Here is a 26058-nt window from a genome sequence, read left to right on the forward strand (position 1 = left end):
TATCAGTGCCACATAAATACACATACATACACACATACATATAACGTTAATATAATTAAACTTATCAATATGAGTATTTTGAGAATTGACTTTGTTCAGTTGGGCTTAAAACACTTCCCACCATCTATGCACAGTGCAATCCATCCATATTTATACAAACAACTTCCAATTTTTGGTCTTGACCTTCTAGGGAGAGTGGAAAGTTCTGTATAAGTCCAAGTTTTCTGTTCACTGAAGTTTATGTTTTGTTCCTATTTTAGTTTTGTGTTAAGACCAGTGCTTTGATTTTATCTAAAAGGAATAAGAATAATCTCAGATTGCTGAGACTTACAGGGACAACCAGTAATGTAGAGAATAAATTACTGAGGAACTCCAGTAGAAAGGCCTCAGAAGAACGCATCTTTCCATCTATATTGATATTCTTTGGAACATCAGGTACAAGGCTTACTGCGGCTTTGAAGAAGGCATCCGCTGAAAAAAATATTGAGAATAAAGAAAGTAAGTTACAGCCAGTACTAAAAAAAAAAAATACATCAAGAAACTCGTAATGTAATGTCAGAAATACCTTTACCTGCCTATATGTGCAATTAAACTTTTCAGTGTAATGTTTCAGTAACTGTGCTCCTATCCTTCTAATTAGACCCCCTTGGAAGTCTTCTATATATGCCACAAAGCAGAAAGTCCACTGGCATTTCCCTCTTCTGTCTTCCAGGTCACCTGACTACCCTCCCTTATGCTGAGAGTTTGACACTGTGTCCATAGCTGCAGCTACAGATCAGACTCATTACAACAACAACAACAAAAAATCTACTGAGCTGCAGTGGTGGCCACAGAAAGTTCAAGAGCATAAGCAGGGGCTAGAGAGTGAAAGCTGGAAACACCCAATCTGCTGCCAGCTTCATGCTTGCTGGCTCACATGACAGGCTTTTTTTAAGTGAATTTCTCTAGAATAACTGTATCACATATAAAGAGGACTTTTTGCTCCTAGTAATATCAGCTAATTGAGATAGTCCAGTGGTACTGCATGCGCCTGCGAAGCAAGGGGTGGTGGGTTCAACTACCGGATCAGTCCAGTACATGTGGAGCTCATGATTGCCTTCTGGGATGATGACTCAAACCTTCTTGTTGGAAGAGGTAGTTTACACTCAACTTATACATACCGTGTCTCACCAGGGGAATTTCATCAAAGGAAAGGTGTACAACAACACTATGCACATTAATGAATTGAAATATAGTTATATACAGTATGTGTTTTTGAAAAGTTAATCAAGTTTATTAAAATTAATTTGATTGATCAATAGAATGGATGCTGCCCATTTTAACACCACTCTACAGGTATTTGTGTAGTGCTTTGATTTATGGGGTTTTCCCAAGTTTAGTTGGCAGGGAGCAGATGATGCCTGCATTTCCATGTTACATGGACATTGGCACCCTGCGAGTCATCCTAGTGCTAAATGAATGCCTAACACCTCAGAAGCGCAAGTGTTCATTGAAGAGATGAACAGCTACTCATCCATCATCTGTCTCTGAAGTCTGTGCTGTTATTTCAAGTGAAAAACAAGACCAACATGGTATAGGCATTAATATTTTACAGAAAATAAATAGAGCAAAAAGCAGAGGATTTAAAGATATTGCCACATAAAACATCATCTTCATGTTGCATATTTGAAGAAGATATTCCCTTGTCTGTTACTTTGCTCACGGTCTGTATACTGCCTTGCTTAAATCAGGAAGGCAACCTCCTACTGTCATTTCACGTAAAAACAAATCTGATGAAGAAAATCAGATTAGTCTTTTGTGCCACTGAGGTACACTTCCTTCAAAGGATGTACAAACATTCACCCATGCTAGTTGGTAGAGTTAAACCTTTCTGTAATCCAATTATACCAAAGAGGGCCTACTCCGACAAACTGGGGCTCTACCTCCAATCAAACAATACTCGGGAGGTATGGAAGGGCATGAGAGCAGCCACGAACTTCAAACCCGTAGCTCAACCCGCGGCCCCCAGCCTCCGGCTGGCGGAGGAGCTAAATGAGTTCTACTGCAGGTTCGAGCCGAAACCAAACCAACATGAAGTCCAAACAGCGACGGCCAAGGTGACCCCTCTCTCGAGTGAACTCGGCGCCCCAGCTCCTATCACTGTCCACGAACCAGAGGTACTCCAGCACCTCCGTAAGCTAAATCCCAGGAAGTCTTCTGGCCCAGATGGAGTGTCGTCGATCTGCCTGAGAACCTGTGCTGACCAGCTAGCCCCGGTGCTCACCTCCTTATTCGAGCGGTCATTATCGGACGGTATTGTCCCCCCGTGTTTTAAGCGGTCCGTAATAGTACCAGTCCCCAAAAAACCCGGCAGCACTGAGCACAACAACTTTCGACCAGTGGCCCTAACCTCCAACGTTATGAAGCTCCTTGAACGGCTGGTCCTTTCCCACCTAAAGAAGCAAACGGACGCCCACCTCGACCAGCTCCAATTTGCTTATAGGGCAAATAGATCTGTGGAGGACGCCATCAACGCCAGCCTGGCATACATCACTGAGCACCTGGACAACCCTGCCTCCTATGCCAGGATCCTGTTCCTAGATTTCAGCTCAGCGTTCAACACGATCTGCCCAGACATCCTGCTCACAAATCTGACGCAGCTCGGAGTAGATCCCACCCTTCGAGCATGGATCATAGACTTCCTGACTAACAGAACGCAGCAGGTGAAACTTGGCAACTGCTACTCCAGCGTCAGAACCACCAACACAGGGGCTCCACAGGGCTGTGTATTGTCACCACTATTGTTCTCCCTATATACCAACAATTGCATATCATCCGCGGACTCTGTGAAAACCATCAAATTTGCAGACGACACCACCATCATCGGCCTAATTGGCAGCTCCGGAGAGCATGAGTACCGCAGCGAAGTAGAGAGAATCTGCAACTGGTGCCGAGACAACAACCTAGTACTCAACGCTGCTAAAACAGTTGAACTAGTCGTGGACTTCAGGAAGAATCCTCTCCCCCTCCCACCTGTCCTCATTGAGGGTACCGAAGTCTCTAGGGTGACATCCGTGCGGTTCCTTGGTACGACTCTTTCCAACAACCTGAAGTGGGGGCAGAACACCACCAACATTCAGAAGAAATCTCAGCAGAGGTTATTCTTCTTGCGCCAACTAAAGAGATTCGGCTTGCCCAGGAAGCTGCTGGCCAGCTTCTATACTGCCACCATAGAATCCATCCTCTGCTCCTCAATCATTGTATGGTACATGGGTGCAACGGCCAGTGAAAAATACAAACTACAGAGAGTCATAACTGATGCAGAGAGGATCATCGGGTCACCCCTACCATCACTTGATCTCCTCCACTTCGCTAGGATGATGAAGAGGGCCACTGTGATCTCCCGTGACCCCTCTCACCCAGGCAGACGCTACTTCAATCTCCTCCCATTGGGCCGCCGCTACAGGACTATACCATGCAAAACCTCCAGACGGAAGAACACCTTCTTCCCCCAAGCGGTTCGGCTGCTGAACTCCAACCTCCCCCCGTCAGGCCCGCCTTCTGACATGCCCTAGCGGGGCCTTCCAGCCAGTTCTCACCGAAGCCCGCCCTGGTTCTCACTGCCCTGGGCACTATGGGGGCCACCATCATCATCAGTATTACTACTACTACTATTATTGTCATGACTATTATTAGTATTGAACTGTTCCTGAATGCCAGCAGGAACACTAACTGACGACCGTGGTCTGTCACTAACGTGGGTCAGACCCACACCATTACTATAATTCCAACTGTTTGTGTTGTGTTGTACGTCTTGTCTCCCTATACTATGCCTATGCCATGTGTACCACAAATAATTCCGAGTACAGCTCCGCTGTACTTGGCGAAATAAATTCTGATTCTGATTCTGGTCATTCACCAAGATATTTATTTTTATTATTAATATTGTGTATATAGCACAGACATTTTCTGTAGTGCTTTACATAGTTATATCAGTAACTGTCCCTCAAAGGAGCTCACAATTTATTCCCTACTAAAGTCTATGAGTATTATAGTTTAATGCCAATTTGGGGGAACCAGTTAAAGGACAACTGAAAGTAAACCTGAGATTAAAGTAAAGAAGAAATCTATACATACCTAGGACTTCCTCCAGCCCCCTTCAGGCTGAATAGTCCCTCACGTCCTCTTCCGCCTCCTGGATCCTCCGCTACGGCTCTCGGTAATCTGGCCAATCGGGGTATAGTGCGCATGCGCGGCCTTGCATTCCGTAGCACTCCTGGACGCGTGAGTGCAACTAGGGACTGCGCACGGCCGGACTGCGCTGACTGGCTGAATTACCAGGAGCCATAGCGGAGGATCCAGGAGGCGGAAGAGGACGGCAAGGGACATATCAGCCTGAAGAGGGCTGGAGGAAGCCCTGGGTATGTATAAATTTATTTTTTACTTTAATCTCAGGTACACTTTAAAGCGGAATATAACCCTGCATTTTAACTTTGCTCTAAAACATTATTTACAGCATATTATATGCAAAAAGCATTTTTTTTTAACTAGACCAGCATTGGAAGGGTTAAACACAGAGGTTTCAAGTTCCGTGGAGAGATATGCAGAAGTTCAGATAGATACATTCTATTTAGTTAGATGTATCTATTGATAAACAGTTACACACTCTTTGGCTGTCCTCCAACTCCTTCTCAGTGAGAGAGATGAGTCACATGCCACACTTAGATACATTTATGTAAACAAAATGTATCTATTTCAGGTTCGGATGCGTCTGCAGAAATCTCCAGGAACTTTAAAGCCCTGTGTAACCCTTCCAATGCTGGTCTAGTAAAAAAAAAAATGCTGGTTGCATATAATATACTGTAAATAATGTTTTAGAGCAAAGTTGAAATGCAGGGTTATATTCCGCTTTAAGTGAGAAGAATATGGAGGCTTCCATATTTATTTCCTTTTAAACAATACCAGTTACATAGAAGCTCTGCCGATCTATTTGGCTGCAGTGGTATCTGAATAGCACGCAGCTAATCTTGTCAGATCTGACAATAATGTCAGAAACACCTGATCTGCATATGCTTGTTCAGGGTCTATGGTTAAAAGCATTAGAGGCAGAGGGACAGCAAGACAGCCAGGCAACTGGTATTGTTTAAAAGGAAATAAATATGGCATCCTCCATATCCCTCCTTACTGTTGTCATTTAACTTCAAAAGACGAGGATGACTGGATCTTCAACTGGATTTCAGCAATTATAGCTTCCTTTAATGCAAGTATCATACCAAAGAATGCACAACGTTTTAGCCTGAGGGCCATTTTCAAGTGCACCAAATTTCCAAGAGTGAGCATGTACTGACTGCTCTATGCAAACGAATGGGAGCATTTGTAACCCTATGCATGTCTGAATGGCATGCGATGAGGTTACTGTTTAATAAAAAATAAAAAACATATCAGTTGTAGAAGGCAGCTGCCATCTATTCCGACGATGTGAATGTGATAACTGTGTACTGGACGCTTGCACTTAACTGCAAGTGCCTGGCAGACAGGGAGCAGCAGACAGGCTTATAGCTATGTAGCTATGTATACAACAAGCAGTGGGCGCAAGAGGCAGCATCAACCCTTCTACATAGGCTTACGCCTAGGATATGGCAATGGGGCTAAGATGAGGACATCTTTGGAATATTCAAAGCTATTCTAAGGTTTTGCAAGCTTTATTCATTTAAGAGTCAAATTATTAAGAAGTGGTGATTTTTAAAGCCTACTATACTGATTTAAAGCTCTATTCATTTTAATGTTAAGAGCTTTGGATTACACACAGGTGCAGGCTGCATTGTGCAGCCCCAATTCGAAAGCCTTATACATGAATACACACACACACACACACACACACACACACACACACACACACACACGCACGCACGCACGCACGCACGCACGCACACGAGAAGGAGGGGTACAGTGGTCTCAGGCTATAATTGGATCAGATGGTGCAGCAGTCTCAATTGTGTTAGGGCCACTGTACACACACTATATTCTTGCCCGAGGTGGACTCGACCAGCCGCCTCAAAAAGAACAATTTAGTATGTACAGTGCTGTCCATAATTATTCATATCCCTGGCAAATTTTGACATAAAGTTACTTTTATTCAACCAGCAAGTAATTTTTTGACAGTATATGACATAGGTGCCTCCCAAAAGATAATAAGACAATGTACAAGAGGCATTATTGTGAAAAAAAAAAAAAAAAAAACATTTTTTAGCTTTTATTTACATTTGAGCAAAAAGTGTCCAGTCCAAAATTATTCATACCCTTCACAAACTGTCACAGTTTGTGAGAAAATCCAAAGTTCTATACCATTCCAAATAGCCCAAGCTGTTGTAAAGCATCTTCATTACCCTGATTAATTGGGAACTGCTGTTTTAACTACTTAAGGACCACGGTGATTGAAATCTCTGCCCTATCTTGGTGGCTACCTTGCTGGCAGGGCATAGATTTCAATCACCGCCGCATTGCGCAGCCGCCATATTAGTCGCTCCCTGCTGATCTCGCCACGGAATCCCCCCTGTGTCCCATCGCAGCTCACTTGCTCTGCCTGAAAGCGGCTCCTGACCGGCTACCATGACTCTGCCGTCATAGAGACAACAGAGTGGATGTCCTAAGGATTCTGGCAGGCGGCGGTGACGGCGGTTGCGACGGGTATATACATCGATTCGGCAGGATCCGTCGTTATTGTACCAGCAGTCTCTGGTCCTTAAGGGGGCAGAGGCCGCTGGTAATTAAGTGGTTAATCAACTCAACAGGTGAAAAACAGCAGCTCTCTGCAGTTGGTTTGTGGACAGTCATGGCTAAGACAAAGGAGCTCAGTGAGGACCTGCAGCTGCGCATTGTGGCAGCTTAGTCATGAAAGGGCTACAAGGCCATTACTAAATGTTTTCAAGTTCCAGTGGCTACAGTGCAAAGTATTATTTAAAAAAATACAAGATGTTCCGCACTGTGAAAACTTATTCGGCAGCCAAAAGTGACACCTGTGCTGGCCAGAAGGATAGAGAGAGAGGTGAAAAAGAATCCAAGGATCACCACCAAGGCCAGCCTGGTGAATATGGGCTCTGCTGGTAGCAATGTCTCAAGGCGGACAATCCAACAGACACTGCACACTGCTGGGTTCCACGGTTACAGACCAAGGAGGACACCACTTCTCCAGATAAGGCACACAAAAGCTTGCTTGACCTTTGCAAATGCTTATCTGGACAAATAAAAAGACTTCTGGTCTTTTTTGTTATGGTCATATGAAACAAAAATTGAATTGTTTGGTCACTATAAGGGTTTCCTTCATTTGGCGTAAAAAAGGAGAAGCTTTCAACCCAAAGAACACCATTCCCACTGTCAAACATGGTGGTGGGAACCTAATGCTTTGGGGGTGTTTTTCAGCCAATGGACCAGGGAACCTAATCACAGTAAACGGCACCATGAAAAAAGAGCAATACATGAGGATTCCCAAAGACATCAGGCAGTCTGCAGAGAAACTTGGCCTTGGGCACCAGTGGACATTTTAGCATGACGATAACCCAAAATACACAGCAAAAGTGATGAAGAAATGGATAGCAGACAACAACATTAATGTTTTGGAGTGGCCCAGCCTGACTTGAATCCAATTGAGAATCTGTGGAGGGAGCTAAAGATCAGGGTGATCTTTACAACCTGAAAGATTTGGAGCTCATTGCTAAAGATGAATGGGCAAAAATACCTGTGGAGACATGCAAAAAGCTGGTCTGCATTTATAGGAAGCTTTTGATTGCTGCAATAGCCAATAAAGGCTTTTCTATTGATTATTGAGGCGGGTATGAATAAGTTTGGACTGGACACTTTAAATAAAATTTTGGACTGGGCACTTTGAATTCACTTTAAATAAAAGCTTTTCCCCTACAATAATGCCTCTTGTACATCGTCTTATTCTCTTTTGGAGACACCCATGTCATTTCCCGTCAAACAATTACTTGCTGGTTGAATAAAAGTAACGAAGTCAAAATTTGCCAGGGGTATGCAGAATTATGGGCAGAACTGTATACAAGGCCACATCAGCACTCAGGATCATGAATGATTGGTACATGCTATAGAAGGCCTAAACTTCCTATGGCTGGTTCTGTGTGTCTCTTGTTGTTCCAGCAGCCACAATCCTCTCTTGCCTTGATGCCAGGAAATCAGCCATGCAAAAAGGACCCCAAAGAAGAAGGCGGCTTCCCACACGGAGCCTGCCCGAGACTCCAGAAAGGCTTCACAGATGAGACCTTCCATACCATGCACTGATCAGTCACAATCTCAAATGTAGACTCAGGACTTCACATCTCCACGCAATTTAAAGATCCATTCAGATTGAGGGTATTGGGCCTGCGGGCACCGAAAATTAACTGTTTTTTTGCTACAAATCGCGGCTTTTATAATGCGCCTGATAGAATCGCAGGTGCCAGGGGTTAGCAGAAATGCAAACTGTGGCATTGTATAGTGGGCGTTTCAGTGCTCGCTATGCAATGCAGCAATTTGCATATCTGCAAACCCCTAGCCCCAATGAAAATGACCCGGCTTGCCAGTAATAGGGCGCCTCTGGGCACCCAAATGTAACTTCTTTGGGGCATATTGTGGCTTTGCGGTAGGGGAGTTAAGGTTTAGGAGGGGGGTATAGTTAGGCACCACTGGGGGTAAGGGTTAGGCATCACCATGGGGGGGGGGGGGTTGGTTTTAGGCACCACAGGAAGGTGGGGTGTCTTAGGGTTAGGCACCACCAGGGAAGGGGTCTTCGGGTTAGGCACCACGGGGTGTGTGTCTTAGGGTAAAGTGCCACCAGTGGGGGTCTTAGCGTTAGGCATTGGTAGAGGGAGGGTTCTGCGTGAGAATAGGGTTAGGTTTAGCCATAGTAAAATAATCTGTAAAAATTACCAATATTTTACCTTTGGAATCCAGCAGTAGAATATCGCTAATTTTAGCAATAGTCTACTAGTGGCAATCCCCTCCCCCCTTTTTTTCCGGGCACCTTCATCTCATGCATGCTAGTCGGGCAGCACGATGGAGCTGTGGATAGCACTCTAGCCGTGTAGTGCTGGGTCCTCTATCTGCAGAGTTTGTATGTTCTCCCAGTGTCTGTGTGGGTTTCCTCCAGGCAGTCTGGTTTCCTCCCTCACCCAAAAAATATACAGATAAGATACAGACTTCACCCTAAAATTGACCCTTAGACTATGATGGATGAATGACTATGGTCGGGATTAGATTGTGAGCTCCTTTGAGGGACAGTTAAGTGACAAGACTATATACTCTGCACAGTGCTGCAAAAGATGTTGGCACTGTATAAATACTAAATAATTATAAAAGTCTGAAGACTCTCTTGCAAGCGATACATCCAGTCCTGTTGACTTGCCAGCCTTGGTATATTGTATATGAACTTATAGAAGGAGCAGTTAATAAAAGCACAGCCAAAAATGGACACATTGTTATTTATCGTAATATTGATAGCTGTTGCGCTATATAGCGGGCGGCTGTGATTAAATTGTTATTTATCGTATTATTGTTAGCGGGGATCAGGGGGTGTTAAGGTTAGGCACCACTGGGGGGGGGGGGGGTTGGAAGGATCTTATGATCAGGCACCACCAGGGAGGGTTCTGTGTGAGAGTAGGGAAAGGTTAGGTTAAAGTCAGGTTGTAGACTATCGCTAATTTTGCCGATAATGTAATACCGCAGTTAAATTGTTATTTACCATTTTTGTTATGGTCATTGTTATTTAACCACTTGAGGACCACCGTGGGCTTTACCCCCCCCTTAAGGACCAGGCACTTTTTTCCATTCAGACCACTGCAGCTTTCACGGTTTATTGCTCGCTCATACAACCTACCACCTAAATGAATTTTGGCTCCTTTTCTTGTCACTAATGAAGCTTTCTTTTGGTGCTATTTGATTGCTGCTGCGATTTTTACTTTTTATTATATTCATCAAAAAAGACATGAATTGTGTCAAAAAAAATATTTTTTTTAACTTTCTGTGCTGACATTTTTCAAATAAAGTAAAATTTCTGTATACATGCAGCGCGAAAAATGTGGACAAACATGTTTTTGATAAAAAAAAAAAAAAAACCCATTAAGCCTATATTTATTGGTTTGGGTAAAAGTTATAGCGTTTACAAACTATGGTGCAAAAAGTGAATTTTCCCATTTTCCAGCATCTCTGACTTTTCTGACCCCCTGTCATGTTTCATGAGGGGCTAGAATTCCAGGATAGTATAAATACCCCCCAAATGACCCCATTTTGGAAAGAAGACATCCCAAAGTATTCACTGAGAGGCATAGTGAGTTCATAGAAGATATTATGTTTTGTCACAAGTTAGCGGAAAATGACACTTTGTGACAAAAAAAAAAAAAAGTTTCCATTTCTTCTAACTTGCGACAAAAAAAAAATTAATTCTGCAACGGACTCACCATGCCCCTCTCTGAATACCTTGAAGTGTCTACTTTCCAAAATGGGGTCATTTGTGGGGTGCGTTTACTGTCCTGGCATTTTGGGGGGTGCTAAATTGTAAGCACCCCTGTAAAGCCTAAAGGTGCTCATTGGACTTTGGACCCCTTAGCGCAGTTAGGCTGCAAAAAAGTGCCACACATGTGGTATCGCCGTACTCGGGAGAAGTAGTACAATGTGTTTTGGGGTGTATTTTTACACATACCCATGCTGGGTGGGAGAAATCTCTGTAAATGACAATTTTTTATTTTTTTTTTTACACACACAATTGTCCATTTACAGAGATCTTTCTCCTACTCAGCATGGGTATGTGTGAAAATACACCCCAAAACACATTATACTACTTCTCCTGAGTACGGCGATACCACATGTGTGGCACTTTTTTTGCACCCTAAGTGCGCTAAGGGGCCCAAAGTCCAATGAGTACCTTTAGGATTTCACAGGTCATTTAGCGACATTTGGTTTCAAGACTACTCCTCACGGTTTAGGGCCCCTAAAATGCCAGGGCAGTATAGGAACCCCAAAAATGACCCCATTTTAGAAAGAAGACACCCCAAGGTATTCCGTTAGGAGTATGGCGAGTTCATAGAAGATTTTATTTTTTGTCACAAGTTAGCGGTAATTGATTTATATTGTTTTTTTTCACAAAGTGTCACTTTCCGCTAACTTGTGACAAAAAATAAAATCTTCTATGAACTCACCATACTCCTAACAGAATACCTTGGGGTGTCTTCTTTCTAAAATGGGGTCATTTGTGGGGTTCCTATACTGCCCTGGCATTTTAGGGGCCCTAAACCGTGAGGAGTAGTCTGGAAATCAAATGCCTCAAAATGACCTGTGAAATCCTAAAGGTACTCATTGGACTCTAGGCCCCTTAGCACAGTTAGGGTGCAAAAAAGTGCCACACGTGGTATCGCCGTACTCGGGAGAAGTAGTATAATGTGTTTTGGGGTGTATTTTTACACATACCCATGCTGGGTGGGAGAAATACCTCTGTAAATGACAATATTTAGATTTTTTTTTTTACACACAATTGTCCATTTACAGAGATATTTCTCCCACCCAGCATGGGAATGTGTAAAAATACACCCCAAAACACATTGTACTACTTCTCCTGAGTACGGCGATACCACATGTGTGGTATGATAACCATATGGCATATAAAAAGTATGAAAACATGTTTTTATTGAGTATTATGTCAGGGTTTTATACCGTTTTAACGTTGCGCCTAAATTGTAATTTACCTTTATTGTTATTGATATTGTTATTAACCACTTCCCGACCGCCTAACGCACAGAGACGGCCGGGAAGCGGACCCCGCAAGGACCAGCTCACCCACAGAGGCGGCGGTCCTTGTAGGGGCATGGGCGGAGTGATCGCGTCATCCGTGACGCGATCCTCCGCCGGCGCCTGACTCCGCTCACCCACCGCAACATCCCGCCGGCCATACGGAAGCACCGGCGGGATGTTAACCCCACGATCGCCGCATACAAAGTGTATAATACACTTTGTAATGTTTACAAAGTGTATTATACAGGCTGCCTCCTGCCCTTGTGGTCCCAGTGTCCGAGGGACCACCAGGGCAGGCTGCAGCCACCCTAGTCTGCACCCAAGCACACTGATCTCCCCCCCCCCTGCCCCCTGATCGCCCACAGCACCCCTCAGACCCCCCAGACCCCTGTTTACACCCAATCACCCATCAATCACTCCCTGTCACTATCTGTCAACGCTATTTTTTTTTAACCCTTAACTGCCCCCTGGGGACTCCTGATCACCCTCCCCCCCTCAGATTCTCCCCAGACCCCCCCCCCCCCCCCCGTGTACTGTATACCTCTATCCCCCTGATCACCTGTCAATCACCCCTTTTCACTGCCACCCATCAATCAGCCCCTAACCTGCCCCTTGCGGGCAATCTGATCACCCTCCCACACCAATAGATCGCCCGCAGATCTGACGTCAGATCACCTCCCAAGTGCAGTGTTTACATCTGTTCTCTACCCTAAACACCCACTAATTACCCATCAATCACCCCTATCACCACCTGTCACTGTTACCCATCAGATCAGACCCTAATCTGCCCCTTGCGGGCACCCAATCACCCGCCTACACGCTCAGATTGCCCTCAGACCCCCCCTTATCAATTCGCCAGTGCATTAGTTACATCTGTTCTTCCCTGTAATAACCCACTGATCACCTGTCAATCACCCATCAATCACCCCCTGTCACTGCCACCCATCAATCACCCCCTGTCACTGCCACCCATCAATCAGCCCCTAACCTGCCCCTTGTGGGCAATCTGATCACCCACCCACACCAATAGATCGCCTGCAGATCCGACATCAGATCACCTCCCAAGTGCATTGTTTACATCTGTTCTCTCCTCCAAACACCCACTAATTACCCATCAATCACCCCCTGTCACTGCTATCCATCAGATTAGACCCCTATCTGCCCCTAGGGCACTCAATCACTCGCCCACACCCTCAGAACGCCCTCAGACCCCAGCCCTGATCACCTCGCCAGTGCATTGCTTGCATCTATTCCCCCCTCTAATCACACCTTGAGACACCCATCAATCACCTCCTGTCACCCCCTAGCACACCTACCCATCAGATCAGGCCCTAATTTGCCCCGTGTGGGCTCCTGATCACTCGGCCAAACCCTCTGATCCCCCTCAGACCCCCTTCCGATCACCTCCCCAGTGCATTGATTGCATCTATTTTTCCCTCTTACCACCCCCTGAGACACCCATTAATCACCTCCTGTCACCCCCCTAGCACTCATATCCATCAGATCAGGCCCAATACAACCTGTCATCTAAAAGGCCACCCTGCTTATGACCGGTTCCACAAAATTCGCCCCCTCATACACCACCTGTCATCAAAATTTGCAGATGCTTATACCCCTGAACAGTCATTTTGAGACATTTGGTTTCCAGACTACTCACGGTTTTGGGCCCGTAAAATGCCAGGGCGGTATAGGAACCCCACAAGTGACCCCATTTTAGAAAAAAGACACCCCAATGTATTCTGTTAGGTGTATGACGAGTTCATAGAAGATTTTATTTTTTGTCAAAAGTTAGCGGAAATTGATTTTTATTGGGTTTTTTTTTCACAAAGTGTCATTTTTTACTAACTTGTGACCAAAAATAAAATCTTCTATGAACTCGCCATACACCTAACGGAATACCTTGGGGTGTCTTCTTTCTAAAATGGGGTCACTTGTGGGGTTCCTATACTGCCCTGGCATTTTAGGGGCCCTAAACCGTGAGGAGTAGTCTAGAAAACAAATGCTTCAAAATGACCTGTGATTAGGACGTTGGGCCCCTTAGCGCACCTAGGCTGCAAAAAAGTGTCACACGTGGTATCGCCGTACTCAGGAGAAGTAGTATAATGTGTTTTGGGGTGTATTTTTACACATACCCATGCTGGGTGGGAGAAATCTCTCTGTAAATGGACAATTGTGTGTAAAAAAAAAAATCAAACAATTGTCATTTACAAGACAAATAAGACAAATAACATTTATATTGCGCTTTTCTCCTTGCGGACTCAAAGCGCCAGAGCAGAGCAGCAGCCACTAGGGCGCGCTCTATAGGCAGTAGCAGTGTAAGGGAGACTTGCCAAAGGTCTCCTACTGAATTAGTGCTGGCTTACTGAACAGGCAGAGCCGAGATTCGAACCCTGGTCTCCTGTGTCAGAGGCAGAGCCCTTAATTATTACACCATCAGCCAACTGCTACAGAGATATTTCTCCCACCCAGCATGGGTGTGTGTAAAAATACACCCCAAAACACATTATACTACTTCTCCTGAGTACGGCGATAGCACGTGTGGCACTTTTTTACACCCTAAGTACGCTAAGGGGCCCAAAGTCCAATGAGTACCTTTAGGATTTCACAGGTCATTTTGCAACATTTGGTTTCAAGACTACTCCTCACGGTTTAGGGCCCCTAAAATGCCAGGGCAGTATAGGAACCCCACAAATAACCCCATTCTAGAAAGAAGACACCCAAAGGTATTCCGTTAGGAGTATGGTGAGTTCATAGAAGATTTTATTTTTGTCACAAGTTAGCGGAAAATGACACTTTGTGAAAAAAAACAATTAAAATCAATTTCCGCTAACTTGTGACAAAAAAATAAAAAAACTTCTATGAACTCACCATACTCCTAACGGAATACCTTGGGGTGTCTTCTTTCTAAAATGGGGTCATTAGTAGGGTTCCTATACTGCCCTGGCATTTTAGGGGCCCTAAACCGTGAGGAGTAGTCTTGTAACAAAAATGACCTGTGAAATCCTAAAGGTACTCATTGGACTTTGGGCCCCTTAGCGCAGTTAGAGTGAAAAAAAGTGCCACACATGTGGTATCGCCGTACTCGGGAGAAGTAGTATAATTTTTTTTGGGGTGTATTTTTACACATACCCATGCTGGGTGGGAGAAATACCTCTGTGACAAGAAAAGGAGCCAAAATTCATTTTGGTGGTAGGTTGTATGAGCGAGCAATAAACCGTGAAAGCTGCAGTGGTCTGAATAGAAAAAAAGTGCCTGGTCCTTAAGGGGGGTAAAGCCCACGGTCCTCAAGTGGTTAAACGTCACACCTAAATTAGGGCGTGACTTTTTCAAATGTATACCTTATAGAGGGGGTGCAATCAATCACCATGAACATTTGGCTCGGCATGCCTGACTACTTTCCATTGGCCTATACCAAAGGTGTGGGGGTGAAACGTAATTTGCTGTTTTTTACTGTAGTCGGAGTCTAACTTCCTGTCCCTGACATTCTGGACACACAGAGAATTTGGTGTCACTGGGAAAGGAATTGTATAAAGATAAAGACAGCAGTAATAATCCAGCCGAGGTCCTAGTCATTCCCCACTCTATTCAAAATAAAAAAGTTTTGTGTAGAATTGGTCTTTCAGTTGAGAAAATGTGTCAGTGTTGCCTGAGTACTTGTGTTGGGGAACCTCATGCTAAACTAGCATGAAACCCTAGTAAATCTCCTATTATTATATAGTACAGGCTTAGAAGAGGATTGACAGAGCTGCTGGAACTATTTGGAAAAGATCCCAGAGTTCCTGGTAAATATCTTCAGAGAAGATGACGCCCTGTGTAGAAATCACATTACCTCACTAAACATTTTCAGCGCAGTCACTGCAGTTCAGACACTACTGCAACCAAAGAGATCAGCAGAACTGCCAGGCAACTGGCTTTGCTTAAAGGGAACCAGAGATGGGACTCAAAGACGAACATCATAATAGATTTATACATACCTGGGGCTACCTCCAGCCCCATCCGCATGGATCGCTCCCACGCTGCCGTCTTCAGCCTTCTCAATCGCCGGTACCGGGTCCCGTCACTTCCGACGGACGCGACCAGTTTTCCGCATGCGCAGGGACACCCTCCGTCTCGCCCGTGCCCGATTTACGCATGCTCCTGCTCAGTATGGAGGGAGTGCACTGCGCCTGTGTTGACTGGCCCTGACTGGCCAAGGTGACGGGATCCGGTACCGGCGATTGAGATGGCTTAGGACAGCGGCGTGGGAGCGAGCCATACGGATGGGCTGGAGGAAGTCCCAGGTATATATAAATCTATTAAGATGTTAGTCTGAGTCTCTTTAAGAGGAATTCAATATGGCAGTCTCCATATCCCTCTAAGTTCAGGTGGGTTTTAAAGTCTATTCATGTGTTACCAGCATTGGAATGACAACATTTTTGGAGTTATGTTACAGTTCCCAGCCATGTCATATACACAACACCTGACTTAGCATCTCTATTGTACACATAGAACAAGAAAAATGTTGCTCTGCTGTTAATTCTTTTGTTCCAGCCATCCATAGTATAACATCCAAAACAAAGCGAGCTACTATTACCCTCTCCTTCCAAAAGCCAGAGTCAGCTCCCTGTGTCAGCTGATTTACACCAGCAGCTGGAACATGCTGGGCTACAGAGAACTGCAGACTGTTACCAACCAGTAATCACCACAGGAAAGTCTGCTCACCTCCAGGATGGAAGAAATAACTATGCTGTATTCCACTGTATTTTTCTATTCAGTGTGGAAGACACAAATAAATGATTACGGTATATGTTGTGCTATGACCCCATACAGGGGCGTAACTAGAACCCATGCTCTGCATTTCAACACGGAAGTGGGCCCCCTTAGCCCCTGCACTATGGCGGACCCTATATTTTCTCTAGATTTGTAAAGAGCACCACATTGCAGAGTAACAGTGAATAGAACTCCAGGTAGGAGTGCTGTAAAAACAGCGCAGAAGATTTGGGTGCAGCCGGCACCACCATAAGCTGTAATAGAAATTACGGCTATAGCAGCGCCCTGTGAGTGATTTGGGCGCCCTCAGAAGGCTGAGCACAAATCACCACAAAAACCCTGTAATTTGGCTGCCAGCAATAGCTGGAAGCTGAAGTACAGATTTTCCCCTCTATCCATGGCAGCCTGGAGGGGGAATAGTAATGAATGCCGCCGGGACTTGTGCAGGAGCAGGGCAAGCGGTTTATTGGCTTTTCCCATGCTTAGTGGCTATGTAATAGGTACGCTTCCAAGTGTCACAAGCAGCAGAAGCACACTACTAAGCTCCACATGCTACTGGGCTTGAACACTATCTGCATGGCGTTTTCTCTGTGTTTGCCTGGATTTCCTTTAAGCACTCGGTCTTCCCTCTGCATCCCAAAAGCACATAGATAAGTTAGAGACTCTGTAAGGAAAAAAGTGCCCCTAAGGGGGACTTACCTTGGGAGGGGGAAGCCTCTGGATCCTAATGAGGCTTCCCCCGTCCTTGCCATCCTAGGAGATCCAGTGCCATCAGCCCCCGAATATCCGCAGACAAGTGGCGCAGCCACAGTAGGGGCTGCAGTGCGAAGTAATATTTACCTGTTCGCGTTCCTGCGCAGGGACAGTACAAGCTTCCTCTCGGGCTCTGGTGGAAAAAGCCGAGATTGCGCAGTAGAGCAGACCCGATTGGGCTCGGCTATTTCCACCAGAGCCTGAGGGGAAGCTTGTACTGTGTCTGCGCTGGAGTGCAGATAGGTAAATATTGGCCCACGGCTGCCAGCGCTGGTTCCCCGAGGCTGGAAAGGATGGGGGAAGCCTCATTAGGATCCAGAGGCTTCCCCATCCTGAGGTAAGTACCTCCCAGGGGCACTTTTCTTTATTACAGGTTTTCTTTAATTGATTCCACCCAAATTTGGTCATAGACTATGACTATTGCATTATTAAATTATGACTATGGTAGGGATTGGATTGTGAACTCTTACGAGGTAAAAATGCCAGCGCTATATAAATACATAATAATAATAATAATAATATGGACCTACGACAGCACTTGCATGTCTTCTGTTTATGTTCTCATTGAGCTGTAGCTAGGCGGTTGGGGGAGCCACCTATGTGAAGGTATTATAATGAGGGCCCTCTTACACTGTGGCAATTTGCCGCAGCTTAACGCTTGTCCAATGAAAGCCTATGGGTAAAATCATATTACCGATGGTGCGGTGCAGTGCGCCTCAAGTCCTCAATCTGTCGCACTTAAAAAACTATGTTACCGCTAGTCGACGTGCAGCAGACCGGAAGTCATGTAAATCTATCATGTGACTACCCGCCTCAGGTTTTACGTGTCACGCATGCGTGGAAATGTAGTTTTTGCAATACACTTCCGCGCATGTCATTGTGAAAGTGAATGTCACTTTCTAGTTGGCCGGATACCAAGAGTGAATACCGCATAATAGGGCGGTATTCCCTGAAGGCCTGTTATTGGTGGTGCGGCGCGCTGGCGCCAATTTACAGTGTGAAACTTGCCTAAACCTTACAGAGTATTATATCTGCAGAATGAACTTCAGTTTAATAGTTTTTCTAGGGGGAAGGAATATAGGTCAGTTAGCCACACATTAGGCCTTGAGATAACCGGCATATCACACGGATGAGTTAAATAGCTCCTCCTATACAGAGCATAATAGACATCTACAGCAAATAAGGGCACATATGAGAACTCAACATGTCTTGTGCGCAAGTAAAAACATTACATTATGATACAGACATAAAGCTGCTTGTACAGCAACAAAGCCGGTTACAAACTTCAAGCAAATGGATAAATAAAAACATGAAACATAATATTCAGGTATATAGGCTTCAGTTCACTAAGGACTGTTAGGCCTTATTCACATCTAAAATTGAAATTGCTGATGCCAGCGTTTTGCGATTTTTTAGCACCTTTTGGCTCTTACCTGTGCGTTGCTTTTTTTTTTAATAAAGCGCTTTTCTAAGTGCTTTTGCAGAACGATTCGGTTTGAAGTCAGGAAGTGAATGCTTTCACCCGGAAAAGCTATACCGCGCTGGGAAATTCCCTATGACAAGCTTTTTTTTCAAGCGTTTTGCGATTTCCCTATAACTGCCATTATAGGCAAATCGCCCCAAAAATGGTACAAGCAGTGCTTTGGTGAGCGGATCGCAATCGAACCGCTCAGATGTGAACACTCTCATAGGGAATCATTGCACAAGTGCTTTTAGGGCAATTTTCAAAATCGCTGGCGCTTAAAAAAAAAAAAAAAAAAAAAAATCGCAAAAGCACCCTTAGTGTGAACAAGCCCTTAAAGTGGACCCAAATTAAAAATTACACGATTTCAGGAATAAAATCTATTTTCTAAATTATAATAATAAATAGCAGCCTTTTTTCAGGTGCATGATGACAAATATGAAATATTTTACATTTGTTGAAGGAACCCATCCCTTACTTTCATATTGCCGGGACAGAATCCAGCAAAATGCTGGAGTAGGTGGTGTCCGGCAATGGAGGAATTGCTAATGGCTGCCACCTGTATAAACCTAGTTATGAAAAGAGAAGGTTGAAAAGCATGCACTGAAATGCTCATAGGCTTGAAGGAGTGTTTATTTATCTTTGTATGTATCAGAGTGGTGCAATGAAGAAGAAGGCCGGCCCCCATCGGCGCAGTGCGTGGTTAGGTGAACGGACACATTTTTCAAAGGTGAGCAGATCATTTCCATTGGTTCTTCCACTATGAGAATAGTATCCCATCTGGTCCGGCCTATGTATGCCTGACAGGGATTGGCTAATGGTAATACTAGCTTGTGATTGGTTTAAGCTGATATGATGTACTATATAAACCTGTTTGTGAATGTATTACATTTGTGGCTGTCATGGCTTGATAAAGGAGCTAGGACATCGCTCCGAAGCGTCGCTATTTGTACAGTTGTACTATTATGACAGCCTTCAATAAATAGTAAAAGAGCATTGGATGGTGCCGGCCTTCTTCTTCCTTGATTCAGAACTCGAGTGGTGATCGAGTAGCCTGGGCACATCCGCTTTACAACACAATCGGGGGTTGTGCTTTCCTTCACCTTTCTATTCAGAGTGGTGCAACTAAATATTTTGAATTCAAAAAATGTTTGGTTTGGGTCCGCTTTAAGTAAAAAAAAAAAAAAAAAAAAGGTCAGTAAAATATAGCATTTGGTATTTTAGAGACTTTTTTTTTCGAATGAAAGATTTCCACACAATCAGTAAAGTTCAGTAATATACAAAAAAATGTTGCTTCAATTCACCAAGTCCTGCTTGTAATGTCTCACCAGCTGTAGAGTAGGTCAGGCAGCAGGCTCAGCTTCTTCTTCCTGCATGAACCGTTCCTGTGTCAGTTTTGTGAAATACAAGGCTTCCTGCATCCCTTTAAATATGCTGCATGCCACTAGAGGTCTCTTTTATGTGTATCAGTATACAGATCTGCACGTCTAAAGGGATACAGAAAAGCCTCTTTGAATGTGTTTCTCCTGCTCTGTGATTCTCATGTCCAGCCCGCCAGTTCCTCGGATCAAATGGGGTGAGTAGCTGGAACGGGAAGCTCGGATTTCTCCTTTGTCTAACATTGCATTGCATGCTGATTGCTAGCTACCGACAGGTCCGAGATGTTCTTAAATTCCACACATTGTTACTTGTTTTACCAAATGCTCTAATCTTTGTGAATGGACACTTCTTGAGGTATTTACCACACAAGTCATTAATTTACCTCACTACTCTGTAATGTTACTTTTCAGTGCGGTAACAGTCTTAGCGAATTGATGTTTAGCAAGATGTTTGGAAAAATCTGTTTTCTGCATTAGTGAATGCAGTAATGCTTAGTGAATTGAAGCCATTAAATATCTAAGCTGCGTAAACATTTGTGATGTGTGAGTCTAATGATTTATATACATTGTAAATACAGATCAGCCAATCCTGTTTTGTGTCTTCTATTCGCAGGTGGACAGTATAGCATGGACATAGTCTTTGTCTTAATATCCTAATAGCCTTCTCCCCTTCTGTAATCAAGGTACGGTAGATTAAAGCAAACCTAAAACTCTTGTACAGGAGAAAAAGAAACCACAGAGAAATCCACCCTGTATGTGTTTATAGAGAGGGGTTCCGACACTTTCTCTGTGTCAAGTAGAGAAAGTGCCAAGGCATTTTTCTTTAAGGGAGTGGATAAATGTACCAGAAACAGGACTCGAAAAGTGATTTGAAAGAAAAAAAATGGGTAGGTAGTTATAACTTTAAAGTAGAAGGGGATTGACAAAGTGTAAAACTTAAGCTGAATATTTTCTTTAAAGTAAATCTGTAAGGAAAAAAAATATCTCCTCTAGGGGGTACTCTTTAACTTGGCAGGGGAAGCCTCTGGATCCTAAAGAGGATTTCCCGTCATCCGCCGCAATCCCCTGCCACTGCTGGGACCCCCGGACAAAAGTAAACAAATCAACAAAAATAATCCCAGTCACCCCTGCGCGTAGTCGCAGTAACGGCTTTCCCCTAGGGCACCAGCGGAAATAGCCAAGCCCGATGGGGTCTGCTATACTGAGCAGGAGCAAGTAGTCTGTGTCTGCACAGTAGAGAGGACCTGATCAGGCTTGGCTATTTCTGCTGGAGCCCATTGGAAAGCCACTACCACTTCTGCGCACACTGCTGACAAGCCCTTGCCAGGGGATCCATGGGGTCCTAGTACCGGATCCCCTGAGGACAGGGGAAGCCTCTTTACAATCCAGAGGCTTTATTCCCTTCAGGTACACTTTAAAGATGTCAAATATGCACTACTATGTTTAAAAAACAACTTAAAAAGGGGGAGGTAAAGGTGGACTTACCTCCTCCCCAGGAAACGGAGATGATATAGGTAACTGGTAACTTTTAATTGTCCAAAAAATACAGAACTCTCACAAAAATGCAACATGTTTCTCAGGACTAGGATCCTGATTAATTAGGGAAACTGGATGTGGCACTGCAGCACCTTCCATTGTATAGCACTGTGTAATAGCAAAGGTAGAGTAAAGCACTGTGCACCAGTGTGAATGCTTCCAAAGTTTTATTCCATCCGGTACATAAAGTTACAGCAAAATAAAGTAAAGGGACGGCCTAACAGCCGTTTCACTGATCTCCCTCTGATGAAACAGGGAGACCTGTGAAACGGCTGTTAGGCCGTCCCTTTACTTTATTTTGCTGTAACTTTATGTACCGGATGGAATAAAACTTTGGAAGCATTCACACTGGTGCCCAGCACTTTACTCTATCTTCTATTATTGGACTTATCTTCAGCTGTGAGCATAGTGTGTACCCATTATCCATCTTCTGGGCTGTGCCAGTCTGCAATTGTGTGCCGGCTTTCTTCATTCTCCCTGTGGTGAATAGCACTGTGTATTGGCAGATTATACTAGGTGAGCACAAAGCATACGGGAGTCTGGTTTTCCAGTGACAAATCTAAGCATTCATCAAGGATGTTTGGAGTGTTTAGCTGGAGCAGAGTGAAGCAAGTGGCTGCTGTACAGAAATAAGTGTGAAATTATGGAAGAAGCTAGTGTCATATCCATCTGTGATGCAATGTAACTACATTACGGATGGAGGGAGGATGTTTAAACACATTTGTAAAACTAACTACATTGCAGCTACACTTTAAGCCCCCGAGCTTACCTAAAAGCTGCCTCTCACATAAAATAATATTAACTGGGAAAGGAATGGGATGTTTCACAATTCACAATAATTATAAACAAAATGAATTGTCTGACTCTCAGCTTGTGTGTGTGGCATGAAGCTCAGCTGTTAGAGTGCTTTAGACATGTCACTGGAATCCTATATCGCAGGAGTTTGGGAATATAGGAGTTAATTCCCCGAAGGTATTAAAGCTAAGACTGTATTGATTTCCCTGACTGAAATCAAACCAGTAATAATAGGGAAGCTAAAACCACCTGCTGATTTAGAGAAGCGCATCAAGCGAAATCTTTTCATTGCACTCAATTTAAACTTCTTACTGGAGAAAACAAATCTCGCATTGACATTTTCATGTTCAATTACCACTCTGAACGTGGATGTAAAATACTATACTGCTGTCATAAATATCACAGCTTTCAGTTCACAATGGCAAACTCAAAAGGACATTGAAAGTGCATTATTAGGAATCCAGCCAGAGAGCGAGCCCACAGAGTATAAGTCCTGTGTGCACGATGCAGGAAGCCAATACCCCACACACAATGCAGCCCATCTATTCACTGGCAGCTAATGACATGTCTGCAACTTATTTTCTATATACAACTATGTGGGGGAAAAAAATCATTGTTGGTGTGTAACCGCTCATCCAAAAAAGTATGCCAAGTCTGCTAAATGTCATCAAGTGAAAGGCTCTGGTCTGAAGAGCTTGCATTGCGAAAGCCCTGATAAAATAAAGCTTGCCTTATGAAAATAATTGGATTATAGGACCTATCTGAAAGGGTCTGGTCTGGTCTGCAGAACATGCGCTGTTAACAGAATCGTATACCGATCAACCATGGCATTATAACCAATGACCAAGTGAATAACATCCATTATTGCTTTCAATTCTCTGGAATGTGGTGAGCCTCACCTTGTGAAAAATCCTAGTGCATAGAATTCCCCTTGTGAGAGGCACTGTAGCCTGGAGCTTACATTGTGAAATACATACAGCTCACGTTGTAAAGGGATAGCTTATGCAGACCACCTTGCCAGATGTTATTAATATATAAAGCTCACCTTGTGAAGGGCACTGGATCATGGGGCTTAACTTGGGGCAAGCACTAATACATACAGCTCACCTTGTGAAGGGCACTGGATCATGGGGCTCACCTTATGGCAAGCACTAACACATATAGCTAACCTTGTGAAGAGCAATGGATCATGGGGCTCACCTTATGGCAAGCACTAATACATACAGCACACATTGTGAAGTGCTATGGATCATGGGGTTCACTAGGCTTGCTCCCCATGGATTAATCATGAGTAAACCACGGTGGTTACTCGTGATTCAAATTAGCTCTAATTACCGCAGCTGAGTGGCTAGATGCGGCAGGGTTATTTACCCCTAATGCCGCTCAGCATGACAATGAGGTGCAAGCGCCTATGGACGCGTTGCAAGCCTCGTTATGAAGGCGGAAGTGCTCCATAGCGAGGCTTGCAACGCATCCATAGACGCTTGTACCTCATTGAATACATACAGCTCACCTTGTGAAGAGCTATGGATCATGGGATTCACCTTATGGCAAGCACTAATATATACAACCTAAAAGTTCTGAAGGGCACTGGATCATGGGGCTCACCTTATGGCAAGCACTAATACATACAGCTCACCTTGTAAAGGGCAATGGATCATGGGGCTCACCTTATGGCAAGCACTAATACATACAGCTCACCTTGTGAAGGGCAATGGATCATGGGGCTCACCTTATGGCAAGCACTAATACATACAGCTCACCTTGTGAAGGGCAATGGATCATGGGGCTCACCTTATGGCAAGCACTAATACATACAGCTCACCTTGTGAAGGGCAACTGGATCATGGGGCTCACCTTGGTAAATGCACTAGTATATACAACTCTACTTTGGAAAAGCACTAGATTATCAAGACCACTTGGTGAAGTGCACAATATTCTGTGAAAGACATTGGATTATGGTGCTTATAAGGCACTAGTAAATAAAACTCACCCCGTAACTGGCACAAGTAAATACAGCTCGCCCTGTGAAAGGTACAAGTAAAAACTACTCACCTTGTGAAAGGCACTGGTTTGCCAGAGCTACTTGGCCAGAGTGAAGGTACAGGTTGAGTCGGGTAAAGATGCTGGTCAGAGAAGGAATGGTGATAAAGCAGAAGGCAACACAAGCCTGGTTCAACAAATGGATTAGAAAAAAAAAACATTACATTGTCACTTCAGATATTATGTAGTAGCAATGTAATAGAATAAATACAATACAGATCATATTGAATAACAGCAAGCTCACAAGAACAAATGTAGCACAGCAGTGTAGATTTCACAATCTAATGGACTACTTTATAAGGGACTACTTCATGAGTATATGTGAGGAAAGAGATAACAAAAAAAACAGAAAACTACCACTGGGAAACCAAAGAAAGAGTATATTTTCCTCATATAAGGCTTAAAAGTGACACAATTCTACTTTTGCATAAACACAATTCATTAACTTCAAAAATTCTCATGATTCAGTTACTCTCAATAGCATTTTTCAATGTCTCTATGCAACTTCATAAAATAGCTTAGTTCTTCTTAGAAACTACTGATTCTGCTCAATGAATACTATCAGCAATGTCAGTCAGTCATGTTAAAAGGTATCAAATTAAGCAATTGAGTACCAGAACCATCAGAATATTTGGTAGTGGCAAAAGTTGTATGATCAATATTTTGCTTTTCCTGTGAACCCGTAGAGAACATCAGAATATCCTTTGCCACTCACACTGCATCCTCAGGAAAAGCAAGGTCTGTGCTTATAGGAAGTTTATAACACTTCCACTCATTGAGACCATTGTCAACCTGCCACGGCCCAGTCCTGCCACTGGTGAACACATCAGACATCAAGCAACCCAATGCACTCTGTTACTATTACCTGGGTTTGCTTTAGAGTACAAAGATTTGTGAAGGTTACACATATTACTGATATTTATAAATAAAAGGTCAATGATATGCAAATAATTTAGAGTTGATGTAGAATTATGCAAATGTATGCAGCTTGAAGATGGAGCCATCAAATCCCACCTCGGATTCGATTGATTTTCTCAATTTTCACGCTGCATACATTTGCATAGTTCTGCATGTACTCAGAATTATTTGCATCTCTTGGACCATGCCTATTTATAAACATGCCCCAAAAGGGATATTACGGATTTGTCCATCTTAAAGAGAATTATGGTTTATACAGTAGCTTTGACCACACGCTACAATCATTGTATAGCCTTAACTTGAGGTTATGGTCATTACATTTTCCTGGCAAAATATAAATCAAATTATACAACTATGTCTTATTTATAAAGAAGTATTATGTATTTAGTAAACTATACTACTGTGGATTATCTGTACTGCCCTCATTTGTCCATGCTAGTTGTAAGTAAGATATTTATGGAGTACCCAGTCATGGAAGATATTGATGCTTTATAAATTAGCAACACCATTAACAATATACTGTATCAAGCAACAAAAAATGCCAATCTTCAACTGCCCCCTGATCAGAATATGTCCAATTACACTACAAACCATTATTATTAGAAGAGAGTTTAACAAATTAAGCTAAACATGACCTCCATTAGCAGAAAAAGAGATGCTGATCTACTG

At 43.7% G+C, this 26058-nt stretch overlaps 1 protein-coding gene across 4 annotated transcripts in view; it reads right to left on the reverse strand.

Annotated features, from left to right (window-relative positions):
- Positions 1-26058, reverse strand: part of VPS35L (VPS35 endosomal protein sorting factor like) — a 184808-nt gene that overhangs the window by 37003 nt on the left and 121747 nt on the right. For all 4 annotated transcript variants that reach the window (XR_011022754.1, XM_068244800.1, XM_068244802.1 and 1 more), the window contains exons 26-27: positions 24484-24598; positions 332-471 (exon numbers count right to left, since the gene is read on the reverse strand). Coding sequence is in view for 3 of the 4 variants with exons in the window: in XM_068244800.1 (XP_068100901.1) it covers positions 332-471; positions 24484-24598 (255 nt within the window). In the remaining variant the exon portion in view is untranslated. The remainder of the gene's footprint in view (positions 1-331; positions 472-24483; positions 24599-26058) is intronic.

The sequence above is a fragment of the Hyperolius riggenbachi genome, chromosome 7 (genome assembly GCF_040937935.1).
Source record: "Hyperolius riggenbachi isolate aHypRig1 chromosome 7, aHypRig1.pri, whole genome shotgun sequence".
Lineage (NCBI taxonomy): Eukaryota > Metazoa > Chordata > Amphibia > Anura > Hyperoliidae > Hyperolius > Hyperolius riggenbachi.